The sequence below is a fragment of the Eriocheir sinensis genome, chromosome 53, assembly GCF_024679095.1.
Source record: "Eriocheir sinensis breed Jianghai 21 chromosome 53, ASM2467909v1, whole genome shotgun sequence".
Taxonomy (NCBI): domain Eukaryota; kingdom Metazoa; phylum Arthropoda; class Malacostraca; order Decapoda; family Varunidae; genus Eriocheir; species Eriocheir sinensis.
In genome coordinates, this window is record NC_066561.1 from 9,653,216 (window position 1) to 9,668,847 (window position 15,632).

The following is a 15,632-nucleotide window of genomic DNA, read 5'->3' on the forward strand; positions in this document are numbered from 1 at the left end:
TAAATCTCTTACTACTACTACTACTACTACTACTACTACTACTACTACTACTACTACTTCTTTATCCTTTTCAACCTTTAGACGTTCACTTATGAGCCATGTAGTCCTTTGATATGCTATTACTACTTCTACGTCTGCTATTTTTTAACTATTCGCGTTTCCTAGTCCTTTAGAACACTCAATAACCTAGGAAAGACGACCCACAGAATACCACACAGGAACGCCACGTCGCTGCGCTCTCCTCCCTCTCCTTCCCCCCTTCTCCCTTCTCCTATCTCCCGGCCTTCTTCAGCGTGCAAGCGTTTGTTGATGTGTTCTAATAAGCGTGTCTTGCGTTGCCGCCACTCGCCAAATTCGGGTTCGCGGCTGTTCTCGTGGGACGGTTCGGCTCGGCAAAGGTCGCATGGGTGGTCGTGGATGGTCGAGGGGCCGACACTCACCTGGAAAACAGACGAATCTTGACAGGTGCACAGCTTCATTTTTTTCTGCAGTGGACGGGCTGAGAGGCGGCAGGGGGCTGGGAACGGTACCTGGGCGAGAAGGAGAAGGAGGAGGAGGAGGAAGAGAGTGGGCATGACTGTGGCTCGGGCAGGGCCACTGACCCGCACCGTCTGCCCTGCCCTCCCCTCCGTTCCCTGTCCCCCTCCTCTCCTCTTCTTCCTCCAGCAACCGATCAACTGCCCCGCCAACCTGTCTTCCCTCCCTCCCGCCCCCCCGCCCTTGCCTCCCACGCCCTCCGCCACCTCTCTCGCCGGCATTTCTGACTACCTTTACACCGCCCCTCACCACCGCCATCACCACCAGTGCTTATGTTAAGGCTGCCACTGCTATTGTTATTGCTGTTGATTCTACCTTCCTACGTACCAACACACACACACACACACACACACAGCCAGCAGGCAAGCACACCCTCGCCCCTCACTCACTCACTCCTCGCCCTCTGTTCCAGGACCCGCCCAACATGGACATGGAGCTCTTCGAGGCCCTGCTCGCCAACATGCAGCAGAACCTCCCTCCGGGCGGCGCGGCTTACGATGACGACGTCGACGATGATGACGACGATTTCGAGGACGACGATGACGACGACGACGACGACGAATACGAATACGGCGGAGGCCACGAACACAGCATCCACTCGATGCCCAACCCGTACGGCGGCGGCGGCGGCGAGGGCGGCGACCTGGCGCTGCCTACCATGCAGACGATGAGCATCCTGCAGGGGCTGCTCAACATGAACCCCGCGGCGCTGCCCGGCGGCATGGGGGACATGGGCGGCGCCATGACCGGATCCATGAACAGCGGCATGGGCGGCATGGGCTCCCCGATGGACGGCGGCGCTGGCAGCTTCCTCTCCAACATGCCCTCCTTCCTCCCCAACATGAACCCCGAGATGGCCGGCTCGCTGGCGGGCGCCTTCGCGGGCGGCATCGGCGCGCTCATAGACGGCTTCGCCGGCGGGCCTGGCGGAGGCGGCGGCGGCGGCGGCGCCAACATCACCGAGTACCACGAGGATGACCTTCTGTCCGATGAGGAGGACGAGGAGGACGACGACGAGGATGACGAGGACGACGAAGAGCTTGAAGAGCGAGTCGGCATGGGCTCCGTTGCTGTGGCGGCTGCGGGCGTGGCAGCAGTGGGGACCGTGGGCGGCATGATGGCCTCCAGACTACTGGGGTCCGGCGGCCCGCACCCCGCCCACATGCAGCACCCCGACCACCCCGCCCACGCCCCACACCCGTCCCATGGCCACGGCCCCGCGCCTCTCGGCTTCACACACCCTTACCCCGCGGACATACTCAGCCCACCCACGGCACACCCACAGCTGCCACCTACCACGCACCCGCAGCTGCCGCCCGCCGCCCACCACACCAGCATGGCGCCCAGCATGAGCGGTGGCTCGGTGCGAAGTGTCGACCCCCTCGCCGGTGTGCCCATGGGCCTGGCGGGCGTGGCTGCCGGCGCCAGCCTCTTGGCGCCGGTGGTGAGCAGCTTACTCAGCTCCAGCAAGCCCGCCGCCAAGCTGGACAACTCCGACGCCTCCAATGCCACTCTGGTGGGCGACGACTCGCTCAACTCCACCAAGACACTCTCGCCAGCTGCCCCCACCACTGCTGCCGCTGCCGCTGCTGCCGCCGCCGCCGCCACCGCTGCGGCACTCGAGAAGACCCATATCTCCCCGCCCAGCAAGGAAAACCCAAAACCCACCTCCCCAGAACCCAAGCAGGACCCCAAAAAGGTTGAGGCCGCCAAGCCTGCGGCGACGCCTAAGAAAGACGAGAACGAGAAGAAGCAGGAGAGCGTAAACGAGGAAACAACTGACGTGACCGAGACTCGCGAAGAGACGCCCAAGCCCACGCGTGTCCCTTCCCCGAAGGAGGACCAAGAGGACGACAAGTCGAGTGTTGGGTCCGACTCCGTGCCGGGCTCAGAGGAGGCGGTGGACGGCAAGTCCGACACAGAGAGCGTGAGGAAGAAGACGCCGTCGCCCGTGCTGGTAGAGAAGATGGGCCGCCTCAGCCCCACCGGCAGCGAGTCCACGCCCGTGCTGGAGTCCGCCAGCTGTGCCTCCATCACAGACCTGGCCAGCGCCACGGAGTCCATGCGAGACTCCGACACCGACAATCACTCGGACGCCCACAACGTGACGGCAAACCTCTCGGACCTAGACAACGACCTGCACGAGACGCAGCAGCCCAAGGTGCGCGCCCCGCCGCAGTACGCCGTCGGCGGCCACCTGCCCATCGTGATCGAGAAGCCCACGTTCGGCTGGCAGTCCATGGTGGGCCTTGACACCGCCAAGGATGCCCTCAAGAGCCTCTTCATGAGCGATACCTTCCCAGAGGTGTACGAAGGCACGCAGGGCACGTGCAAGGGCGTGCTACTCTTCGGGCCCGTCGGCTCCGGCAAGACCTGCCTTGCACGAGCCCTCGCCAAGGAGGCTCAGGACGCCATCCTGATCGGCATCTCAACGGCGTACCTGGCGACGCAGCCGCCGCACGAGGCGCCCAAGATCGTCCGCTACCTGTTCGACCACGCCCGCATGCACAGCCCCGCCGTCATTCTCTTCGACGAGGTGGACGCTCTCTGCTACGACCGATCGAGCGAAACCGCGCTCAAGGCCAAGATGGAGCTGCTCCACCAGATCAGAGGTGAGTACACCAAGCTGGCACAGTGCCCCAGTGCACTTGCTCCACCAGTGTACAAGGCGTCATAGTGTCATAGTATACTTCATTCACCAATACACCGGGCTGGCGTGTGCCCATGCTCACTTCAGTCACCTCACCCAACCCCAACCCCTCGCGTACACCTCACCCAACCCCAACCCCTCGCGTACACCTTACCCTCAACTCATTTCACAGTTCCTTCAAAACTCACTTCATGTTCCCTCGCCTCTCTTCATCACATAAGGCAACTCGTAGCAACTCATTAACTTTGTTGAGTCTATGGCATCGTGAAGCGGAAGTCGGTCAGGCAGGCAGCGTCAGCAAGGCCTCGGGTCCCTCATACATACCGTTGGTTCACACAGTCACACTCCAGCTGAGCACATGCGTCCCTGTCACACAAACTCGTTCCCACGCCAGTGCTCATAAGACTTGATGCTTGCTGATCACATTAACAGAGAAAAAGCAACATGACAAACCGGAATATCTCGTAATTAATTCGGGTGTTTGCGCCCAAGGTCACCGATCAACGTACGCACAGCAGCCAAGAAAGTTGTCACTGCAGGCCATGAAAACCTGCCTCAGCACAAACACTAATGACACACTGCCTGCCCTTGCCGACCAGTCCCAACCCCCACTAGACTTGCCTGACGCTTAATGCTCTTTTCCCTTACCAGCGCTCCTTCCCTTCTTACCATAATAGCTACCTTCCTGCTCCCCGTCCACCATCGTTCTACCGACACCCACACACTCATACCTCATCATCCCCCGGTAGTCCCACCTCATTCTCCCGCAGCTCTCACCAACACTCGTATACCCCACCACCCCCTCAGCCTCCACCTCACCCGTCATCCACCTCTTTCTCCCGCAGCTCTCACCACCACTCGTATACCCCACCACCCCCTCACAGCCTCCACCTCACCCATCATCCCCACCTCTTTCTCCCCCAGCTCTCACCACCCTCAACCCTCCGTACCCCCCTGGCATCAACCCCGACGCCTTCAACGACGGCATCATGGTCCTCGGAACGACTAACCAGCCCTGGCTCCTCGAGGACGACCTGCGCCGGATCTTCACCTACAACATCCACGTGAAGCTGCCGGGCGAGAAGGCGCGGGAGGAGCTGTTCCGAATGTTCCTGCAGACGCTGCCACACACCCTCACCGATGACCACTTCAAATGCCTCGTAGCCAAGAGCGAAGGGTGAGTGTGCGGGCCTAGTAATAGTAGTAGTAGTAGTAGTAGTGGTAGTAGCAGCAGTAGATTCGGTTTTGGTTTTGGGTGAAGGATATTCGCTTTTTTTTTTTTTTTTTTTTTGGGGGGGTATGAATGTGTGTGTGTGTGTGTGTGTGTGTGTGTGTGTGTGTGTGTCCTTCCCCAGCTAGCCTCATTCCACCCCTCCCTACCCCTCCTTGCAAGCCCAGCACCCCGCCCTTAAGCACCAGCCTCCCCGCCCTCCCCAACCTGACCCCTGACCCTGGATAGCAATAGAAAATAGTGTTTATGTCTTACCGGCCCGTGGTGACCCTCCTTCCCGCCCCTGCAGGTACAACGCGGCCGACATCAACATGGTGGTGAGGCAAGTGGTGGCGCAGAGGTCCCCGACAGACCCCAACAAGTACATCCAGAACGTCAATCGAGTCATTACCTACGTGAGTAAATTACCAGTCTCAGCATCGTCATTGTCAGTATAGGATAAAGGGTCGTATTTTAAAACATTTCGTCGCCCAAGTTCACATATTTGACAAGGCTTTCCTAGGACTTTTGGGCATTTCCAGGAGTAGTTTTTAGACCCTGGTGGTAGTGTGACCCTTCTTCTGTGCCATGAACCTTAAAAAAACACTCATGAAAAACAGATTGATCCCCTCATTGACCTTTAGAAATAGTTGATGTGAGAAGCGATGGTGTCTTAAAATACGGCCCAAAGACCTCTCCATTTCTATCCATTTTTCTCCTTCCTGCTCCGGCGAGGTTCAGATTTCCTTACTCAGCTTTAGTTAGCCTGGTAGGTAGACACAAAATCACCCTCCTTCCCTTATTCTTAACACGGTAGCAGCGGGGATCATGTTTCTTAATGGTTGCTCTAAGCGAGAAAAATGAGAAAAAATAATCACTCACACAAACCATTTTTTAATATATATCAAAGCATTTGTGATCAGTTTATGCAACATCTATTTTGGGGAGTTTATATCATGGCACAAATTTGGCCCGTCGCTGCTACCGGGTTAACTCATCCAAGAGTCCAATGGTCAACATTTCTCCCTTTCTCACCCTTAGTCGCCTCTACACTCCCTTGGTCGCCCCTTGTGAGCGCAGCAGGTTCTCAGTGTTTCCAGGCTCAGCACTTTCCACAGTCATTGCACAGCTTAATTTGTTTTAAATCAGAACTCTTGGAAAGAGTCAGTCAGGCCTTAGGGGGGAAACAGGTTTGGGGAATGCCGGATGCAGGGCTTTTTTTCTTTTCCTTCTGCACGCAATCCTCCGTTTATTATTGAGTCGTGCGAGCGTGACGTTTGCGTGTGTGTTGCAGGACGACCTCGCCACTGTCATGACGGAGTACAGGTGTCGATTCACGGAGGAGGCGTCCAACAAGTACCAGACCTACATCAAGTCCGCCACACACAGATCAGGTGAGTCTCGGCGGCCTACTCCGTCCTACGTTTTACCGCAGGATTTTCTACTTCAGCTCAGTCCTTACTATGTTGTTCAAGTTCCTAATGCAAGTGTTTTCATTCGGTCCTTCGTGTCACTGGCAACGCATGAACAGCTTTTCTTCATAATATGTTTTACCTCCTTCCAATAACTTAGCAACTTTACTGTCCATTACGTGTACAAATCCTGTGCTCACCAGCCAGGCCGTGACCTGACCTGACCTCTTGTTTCTTTCTCGCCCCCAGAGGAGCGGCGGGAAGACACGAAGAATGAGGAGAAGGGGAAGCCCAAGGGCGTCAAGAAGTTCGGCCAGAGGATCGCCAAGTCCATTGCTGCCGCGCTCGTTGCTGTGATAGATTAATCTGTGTTTAGCTTGTAGTGAAAAAGACAGCCCTGGCGCGGCGGCGGCGGACGCGGCGACGGCGGCGGCAGTGGCGTGGGTGGCAGCGGCCTGGCCTGACGTGGCGCGCCGCACAGTTGTATCTAGCCTTGTATAGTCTGTCTGTGATGAAACATTAAGTAATAATTACACCTGCGCCGGCCACGGCCTGAGGGAGGCGTGGCGGCGAGCGGCGTGTCCAGGGGGTCTCTCCGAGGCCTCGCCAGGGCCTGGGGAACTTAGTCACTGAGTCATTACTTCCTGATCCCTACCACCACCACCACCACCACAACACCGTGATCCCAAGCCAACGTTCCGCCTGCTGCCTGCTGCCTGCTGCCCTGCCTGCGCCCGCCCCACCAGCGCCCCACGCAGGCAGCAGCCCACCGGAGCCGCAGCGGCCCCCGGGACCACTAGTGCCTTTGTGTTGACTTGTGAACTGAGTCTGAGTTGTGGTGTGTCGCGCCCCGCGGCCCTGTGTGTGTGCGGGCGTGAGGACCCTCGGCGGGGGGCGCCGGCCCCAGGGGGCGGTCGGAGGTGCTGGTCTGTGTTGTACAAATCTTCGATAGATAATCATCCATTTCGCCTAAGTCACGTGATCTCAAAAGTGCGTATGCGGTAACTTCCCGTTTTACTATTATTATTATTATTATTATTATTATTATTATTATTATTATTATTTTCTTTTTTTTGTAGGTCAAAATGCGAATTGTTTAGTGATCTAAAGTGATAATAATCATACATTAAGTGTCTTGGTCAACATTACATTATCTCGTGCATCATGATTGTGGTATTTGTTGTCGTCAGTCTTGACCCGAAAACTCGCCCAAAAGACAAGAGCCGAGCGTCGCGTCGCCCCAACACGCCCGTAGTGAGCCTCTGTTAGCGTTCCCTTGCTTCGGTCGCGACGCTGCGGTGCTGGGAGGGTGCGCATGTGACGCACCCCAGAGTGGCATTGTGAAGGCTTGCGCGCTGGCCGGCGGCGGGAGGACGAGACTCGTGGCCACACCACAAACACTTGTTCACGCTCCGTCTGCCACACTGTTTGATGTAAGCAGCCCTTCCCTTGCTCCCCAATGGTCTTTCAGTGCCCCTCCAAAGTGACCTTAGCCTGTAGTGCAACATGCTGAGTATCCCCTCAAGTCGACCTTAGCTTCCCTTTGAGGCCTCATCCGCCACAGCTGTTTATTATGCAAGATGTCACCTTCCTGTCCCTTGCTTTCCAGTACTGCAAGTCAAGTACACCTGTAACTCAGTAGTGCAAGTTAGTGTCCCTTCAAAATTACCTTAGCTTCCCTCTGAGGCTCCGTCCGCAACACTGTTTGATGTGCGAGGACTGTAAGCATCCCTTCCCTTGCTTCCCTGTAGTGCAAGCCTGTAGATGTCCCTTAAAAGCAAGTTGGAGGTCAACCTTAGCCAGTAGTGCAAGTCTTTCAGTACCCCTTCAGATCGCCCTCAGACAAGCTCTTAGGAGCGTCCACAAGTAGCTGCTACACCCTTGCCTCCCTTATGTTTGTAAGGGCCCTCAAGTCCTCTTCATTTGGCATTACCCGCGTGTGGGTGGAGAGAGCGACAAGGCCTCCCGAGCTCCGGCTAGCGCGCGACGCCTGTGGTGTTATAAAGACAAACTAGTGCCTGTTTGAGCCTCCAAACAACCTGTGTGTGTCTACAGCGAGTCAGCGCCTCCCACGAGCACGCTTCCGTCACTCAAGGGCTGCCTCGCGTCCAGGCGGGCAGAGCCATCACCTGTTAGACTCCTGATGAACTTTACTGTTTGGTTATTTTTGGCGTGCGTACGTGAATTCTTGCTCCAATGTGGCGCTGCTGGCGGTATGAGGAGTGATTTGACTCGACCCTTCCTGACCTACCTACCCACCCTCCTTACCCTCCCAAGTCCCCTCCTCCTCCGTGGTCGTGTTGTGTAGAGCTTGGTGTGGGTGTAGGCGGCGCTGCGCTAAGGTGGTGCTTCTCTGCAGGTCTGGGATGCGGGAATTCTTGCTTCTGTGCTTCTCTTATCCAGTACTGGTTCAGCATATTGTCCAAGATTTGTCAAGTGACGTTTTTTCTCTTAAGCGGGGCAAATGGGTTATGGTGAGTTTCGTTTTTTATATCATATCGTTTATATATATACATACTTTTTTTTCCTTGTTGACATTTATTTTACTTCACGTCTGTTGGCATCTTTTTCACTGGACCTTCTTTCTGCTTTTTTTTTTCTTTTTTTTTCTGTGTTAGTCTTGAGCTTGTTGATTAGGGATTCTCAGGACTTGCCGTGAGATTCTAAGTCCTCGTGGAATATCCTTCGTCCCGGCCCTAGGGAGAGCACCTCGCCTGCCGAACACGACGCCCAGCCGCCTCTGTTTCGCTTAGTTTGAAATATGGATGGCGAGCGACCCTCCCTCGACCCTGTCTTCACTTACCCCTCCACCGCATCCTCGCCCCAACCCTCCTTCCCTCCACCTATCCACTACTACTGTCCCTCCTCCCTCCGCTTCTTCCCCTCCTCCACCATCCGTCCATCTCTTCCTGTCACCCTCACCTCCTCCTCCTGCTTTCTCTCCCTCTCTTCCCCTTCCCTCCATTCCTCCCCATCCATCCAGTACACCGCCCGTATTTTTTTTTCTTTTTTTGGTAGTGGAAATAAAATTGTTTACAAGAAGTACTACACGATGGACATTTATAGACCCCCGTTTTTTTTTTGTTTTTTTTGCCGTAGCATTGTTCGTGCTTAGCCAGTAAGGATGTAAAAAGTACCGAGAAGGCTGTGTGACAGTCTTGGTGTGTGTCCGCGTGTGCGTAGACATGTGTGTACCCACGTGTCTTGTGTGAACTATGGTGTCGCTGGAAGCCTTTCTTTTGTTTTTGTTGGGGGTGTGGGGCGGAGCGCACTGTTCCCCCGCCCCCCCATGCCCCCCTCCCCTCGCGACCCCCCATAGTTGTAAATGAATACTACCCCCATCCTGCCCCCCTCCCCTCCCTCACCCCCCACACACATTCCCACAGTGAAGTGTACGGGCGAAAAATGACCCTCCTCTTCCTCCTCCTCCTCTTCCTGATCCTTTCCTCTCCTCCACCTCCTCCTCCTCCTCCTCCTCTTCCTCCTCCCCCCCCCCACCCCCCTCGTCCACTTCTGCTGTGTTGATCTGCTCCTGCTGTTGTTATATGCTGATGCTGCTACTGCTTTGTGCCACAGCTGATCAGGGGGTCTGCTGTCTCTCCCTCACTCTCCCTCTTCCTCCCTGGCGGTGGTGTGTGTGTCTTTCTGCTCATTATAATTATTACCATCATTTATTATTATTATCATTATTATTATTGTTCAGGATGATGTGCCTTCGTGTGATGTTGTAGTGAAGAAAGTTTTTATTTGATCTGAAGTTTGGTCTTTTTTTAACTTCTCTCGTGTGAGGAAATGGAACACCCACAACCCCTTGATTTCCTTCCTCCTCCTCCTCCTCTTATAGTTTAATACTTTGTTTCGGATGAGAAATTGTGATGTACCGTGTAGCTCCATCCCCCTCCCACACACTCCTCTCTTCCTCCTCCTCCTCTTCCTCCTCCTCTTCGTCCCCCTCATGTCAGATTTTTGTTGTTTTGGCTAAGAATTCAAGATGTACCGTCTAGCCCCCCTCCCTCCTAACCTTCTCCTCCTCCCCCTCTTCCTCCTCCTCCCTCGCCCGCCGTGTCCAGGGAGGGAAGAGGAAGGCGGCGGCGGTGGCGGCGACGGCGTCAGTGCAATAAGTGGTCTGTCTTGGATGTTAACGATGTTTGCTTCTTGCTTGTTTGTTTTTGTTTTTATTGTCATGTATAGTGCTGTGGCCAGTCCCCCCCCCCCCCCTCTCTCTCTCTCTCTCTCTCTCTCTCTCTCTCTCTCTCTCTCTCTCGCTCTCGCTCTCGCTCTCTAAAAGTTAAAGAACATATGTGTTACGATTGACTCACGTGTGTGTGTGTGTGTGTGTTCAGTCTGGTATCGAACACCTGTCAGTGATTAGAGGGACGCACAGCCACCAAGGGCATGTAAGTGGATGGCTGACTGGCTGGCTGGCTGGCTGACGCACGGCTACCTGACTGGCTGACTGGCTCTACGCACGGCCACTGGAAGGGTTAATCTGCCGGCGCTACGACCCCGAAGCGACGACCTGAAGGGTACATCCGGCAGCTGACACACAGCGAAGCCCCCTCAGGGTAACCTCCAGGCCCCTGCCCTTCCCCCCCTCTCCCTAACTCCCGCGATGGTCAGGGTCACGGGGTCAACCAGCAGGAGGGAGCGCTGACCCCCCTTCTCCCCCTTCCCCTGCTCGGTAATTTCGCTGCGTCGACGTCGGAAATCCGCGGTGTGGATGCGGTTTTTGGATCATTTTTATTATGTACGCGGAGCGAGGTACACACACACACACACACACACACACACACACACACTCATACCGCGTTTGACGTCAGCGCTTCCTCCGGTTGCGCCATGTTCAACGCGCGCGTGTGTGTGTGTGTGTGTGTGTGTGTTCGCGCAATCACCAGTCACTAAGTTTGGAGGAGCCACGTGCTTGTCTCTGGTCAGTTTTCGGTTAAGAAGAAATAACAAAAATACAATTGACTCCAACCCTCCTCCCCCTCCCCCTCCCTCCCCCCCGTCTCGCCACTTCACTTCCCGCCTGGTAAAAAAGCTAATCGGAGTCAACCTTCCGTAATCGCCAGGGCCTCACGCTCGGTCGCTTTTCTTTTGTTTCTCTGCTACCGCCGCCTTTGTGACATGCCCTCCACCCTCCCTTCGTTCCCTCACTCCCCCGCTGCTGGCTCGTGCGCTACCGTCGCCAGCCACTCGTGTTATGCCGGGGAGCGCGCTTTTGAGTCACCCTTGCTCCGATTAGTGCTTTAGTGAGTCCTTGTTCGGGATGGACTCGCGGTAACCGTCAGTAAATGTTGAAGCAGTCACATTATGCGGTAGTTTCACGTGTGTGTCATTGATGCGTAGCCCAAGAGTCATCATTCGTGGTCTTACTCTCAACTGACTCGATAAACGTTCAGGAGTCATCGCTGAAGACGTTTGGTGTGATTGAAAAACGTTGCCTCGATGAGTTACGATCGTCGCGTCCTGGGTCCAGCGGGTGACACGAGACACGAGTGACAGTCTGTCCTGCGCCTCTCCTTTCCTCCCTTTCCTCCGCGCGTCCGTCCACCTGCCCATCCCAGGGTTACCAGCTCATCCCTTCCTCCCCTTTCCTCCGACGCCGACAGCTGCATCCTTCACCGCCACCACCATCACCTCCCCCCCGCCTTCCCTCACCATCGTGCTCGCCATCTGGACCCTCGGAAAGCCGCAGACGACTAGCGTGAACTGGACTTAGTGTCTGAGAGAGAGAGAGAGAGAGAGAGAGAGAGAGAGAGAGAGAGAGAGAGAGAGAGAGAGAGAGAGAATGTTTACCTGTACTTCAGCCATTGTTAACTTTTTTACTTTCCATTCTTACCCTTTTTAATACTTTCTCTTGCTTCATAATTTCATTCCTCTCCTTGGCCCTCCCTCCCTTCCCCCCCCTCCCTTCCCCCCTCCCCAGCCTGTGAGGGGGACTGGCTTGCTGCTGCTCTAGCTCTCCAGAGGCAGGGACGAATGTTGCAATAAATGGATGCCGCTCCAGTAAAGATTATTATGATATTTGCTGCTATTATTGTTATTATTATTATTATTATTATTTCATCATTGTCATACACATCCCCTATTTACTCTCTCTCTCTCTCTCTCTCTCTCTCTCTCTCTCTCTCTCTCTCTCTCTCTCTCTCTCTCTCTCTCTCTCTCGTTCTTGGTCTCTGTAACACGATCCCTCCCGCCGGTGAGGTGACATCTTTCCCTCAGTTCTTCCTCCCCCGCTTCCCTTCCTCCGCCCCCGCCCTCCCCCCTACCCATGCTTACCCTGAGGGACTCCGGGCCCAACCCTATTACAAGGTCTTCCAATGTTGAGATGAGGACTGAGTCAGCGGTCCAGAGTAGTGAGTTGTATCCTTTAGCCGTAAGCCGTTTGTGCCCTGTCTGTCTGTCTGTCTGTCTGTCCTCACGAATTATTTGATGTCGGGGGTGGGTGTGCTCTCGGGCGTCTGTCATCTCAAAGCGAGTGTTCTCATGTTATTATTTCCTGTATCTCTTTTAGTGTATGTGTTTGTTTCCTCCCCGTTCATGAAGTGAGGACCCAGCGTCGGTTTGTGAAAGGGGAAGGGTTTCTTGTGTTCTGGTTCCAATGATTTTTCTTTCCGTGTATATTCGTGTAAGAAAAATTTATTCTCGTAAAAGTTGAACGCCCTCAAGGCCATGACGTGCTGCAATGAGGGAAAACTAAACTCTCCAGAAAAAAAAAATATGATTGCAAAAGTGGAATCTATCGGTTTGGTATTAAGTGAAGGCATTTGCACACGAGTATATTCGGTGTTTTCTCCTTTTATGTACATTTTCTCGTTTACGAAGTGAGGAGCGTCTGCTTTCTGGAAGGGGAAGTGTTACTTTTTATCAGTTCCAATATTTTTCCCCCCCAAATGTGATTCCTTTTTACTCCTCCTCAGTCGTGATGCTTCCATGATTGTTGTTATTTTCAAGCCCTTTACCAATATCATACTACTACGCCCATTCCCTACTACTGTTTGTGTTTATCGATGCAATAATACATTCCGATACACTTGTTTGTTTCTGCTGTAATTTTGGGTTTTTTTGCTAAGCCTCGAGAGACTGGAGTGCGGGGTGCTTCCTTGTATGTATGTTAACAGCTCGTTTTGTCCTCAAGTATATTAATGTTTACCATGAAGTTGCCTGTGATGGGAACCTGTATCTCGTTCTCCTTGACTTTTTTTCATTATTATTATACTTTTTACGCTTGGGTTATGTCTGTCGTTCGATTTTGGAAGAAAGTGTTTTCTCTCACATGATATATCCATAGTTATTCGCTGCGCCCTGTTGCCTCCCCTCTCTGCTCCTTCTCCCCAAGACAAAAAAACGGCAAGCAAGGGTTTAAAAATATATATTCACTTCGTGTTGATCAGATTGTTATGATCGATGAGGTCCAGAGATTCAGTCCCCCCTTTGCCTTACCTGTGTGATAAAAGGTGTTCCGTTGTGTCACTAGCGGCTCCCCCGTGTGTGTGTGTGTGTGTGTGTGTGTACGTGCGTGTGTCTGCGAGGAAGGTTGACTGCGTGTGGCCAGCATCCGCGTCGCTTTTACCAGCTCACTTGTCAAATTGTACCAAGTTTTTGTGATTTTTTAAAGTAAGGATTTTTCTGCTTCACGGAGATACTTTGAAGTTTGTTGATGGTTTGCCTGCTGCGAGGTGTGCTTGTGTGCGTGTAGCGCCGCTAGGTGGGGCCCTGTGACCAACGGTATACGATCTTTTTAAACTGTATCAGAAACTCTATGCAAATTTACTACTGTAGGATCAGCTGGTCTTAATAAACGTTATTTTATTATTGCCATATATACGTTGTTTGTCTTCCTTCCCTCGTAGTGATAAGACTACTACTACTACTACTGCTACTACTACTACTACTACTAAAACAACAACAGCAACTTCTATTTTTACCACTACTACTACTACTACTACTACTACTACTACTACTACTACTACTACTACTACTACAACAAAAAAACGCAACAACAGCAACTACTACTATTACCACTATTACTACTACTACCACTACTACTACTACTACATCTATTACTACTACCACTACACTATTACTGTGCTGATTACGAGTCATTAAGTGCCTAATTCGCCTTAATGAAATTTTTAAGCCTAATTAGCATGATAATGTGTGTCTCCTGAGTCATGTTTATGGAGCGAGGAACCCTTCATCATCATCACCACGCTAATATCACACCTTGGCCTCCTGCTCATGCTCCCCCCTGCACCGAGGCCAGCGCGGCGGGAGGTGTTGGAGCTATGATGGAGAGCGAGGTGGCGGGGATTAGCGGAGTGACTACTACTGATGATAATGACGATGCAACTTCTACTACTACTACTACTACTACTACTACTACTACTACTACTACTACTGCTGCTGCTGCTGCTGCTGCTGCTGCTACTATTTACCTACTAATGAGATTCAAGGTGAGTAACGGAGGAAGAAAAAGATCATTCATATATCAGGGTTTTTTTATTTTTTTTTTATCTAATCGTTCAAGATCGTAAAGTACAGATGGAGCTCAAATTCTATAGAGTGAACACACACACACACACACACACACACACACACACACACACACACACACACACACACACACGCACACACACACTTGCGCATGAGTGACACCTCCTCAGAGACCCGCTCCCCCTCAGTGACAAAGAATCAGCCCATCTCTCTCTCTCTCTCTCTCTCTCTCTCTCTCTCTCTCTCTCTCTCTCTCTCTCTCTCTCTCTCTCTCTCTCTCTCTCTCTCTCTCTCTCTCTACCTTTCTCTTTTTTTTTTTTTATCTCGCTACCCACATTCAATACGCTGCTTACTCTTGTTAATGTAAAATCAGCCTCAGCGTCTGTCGTCCACGCCGAGCAGCCACACATCGCCTCCAGCCTCGGTAATGTCTGTATTACTACCCAGCGGACGGTAAGTAACCCGCCGCGAAGTCCCTGGGCAGTGGGACTACGTGTTTACTTCCTGCTCTGCCTCGCCCTCCCGCCTCCCCGTGCCTGCGGTCATGCCCTCCTCTCCTATTCCTTCTCTCTCCAACAACCTCGTTAGCAGGATGTTCGTACGCTCGGCAGAGGAGGAGTCGTGGTTTGCGGGGACGGTGGGCAAGTGGTGCGTGAGTGTACATTGGGACGTGAGATTTGGGGTATTACTTTGATATAATCTTCAACTGAGGAAGCAAGGGCGCAACAAGAGCACGCGAGCATTGTAAACAAGGTCAGGCAAGTTGGTGTGTGTGTGTGTGTGTGTGTGTGTGTGTGTGCTACAGTTTACCAGTATCTGTGTACTTGTAAACACAGGTAAGAGGGTGCATATATACGTGTGTGTGTACATGGAGTCACTGTTTGGGTGCCAGAACTCGTGTGTGTGTGTGTGTGTGTTTGTACTCGGCCGCGCTGGGACCCTGACACCCTCCAAAAAAAGTTACTGCCCCAAAACAAACCGGTTCTGAAGCTCCTCTGAACGGCCCCGTCTGCCCTTTGTCCGTGAGTGATAAGGCCGCGCGGAGTCGTCGGGGCGAGACAACCGCATCCTCCGATACCACGAGAGAAAACTACTCGGATAATTTACGTCGCTATAAAGAATGGGATCCTCTCCTTAACGTCCCTAAAACCACGGGCGAGATAAGGACTCACGCGTCTGTTTACAGTGCTCGGGCGTGTGTCACTGCCCGCTCGGGAATGACACTGTGGCCGCCGCGCTCCGTCTGCCGCGCTCTTGTTCCTTTACTTCATGGTCCTCGAGTGGCCCTTGTGGTGCGTCGAGTCTCAGGGCCTTTGTATAAGTT

The 15,632-nt window shown here is 53.3% G+C and overlaps 1 protein-coding gene across 2 annotated transcripts in view; it reads left to right on the forward strand.

Moving 5' to 3' along the window:
• LOC126983343 (uncharacterized) overlaps positions 1-13,635 on the forward strand; it is a 52,429-nt gene extending 38,794 nt beyond the window's left edge. For both annotated transcript variants that reach the window (XM_050836059.1, XM_050836058.1), the window contains exons 2-6: positions 950-3,149; positions 4,112-4,364; positions 4,708-4,813; positions 5,692-5,791; positions 6,059-13,635. In XM_050836059.1, coding sequence (XP_050692016.1) covers positions 950-3,149; positions 4,112-4,364; positions 4,708-4,813; positions 5,692-5,791; positions 6,059-6,174 — 2,775 coding nt within the window. In that variant the 3' untranslated portion in view covers positions 6,175-13,635. The remainder of the gene's footprint in view (positions 1-949; positions 3,150-4,111; positions 4,365-4,707; positions 4,814-5,691; positions 5,792-6,058) is intronic.
• Positions 13,636-15,632: the final 1,997 nt, after the last annotated feature.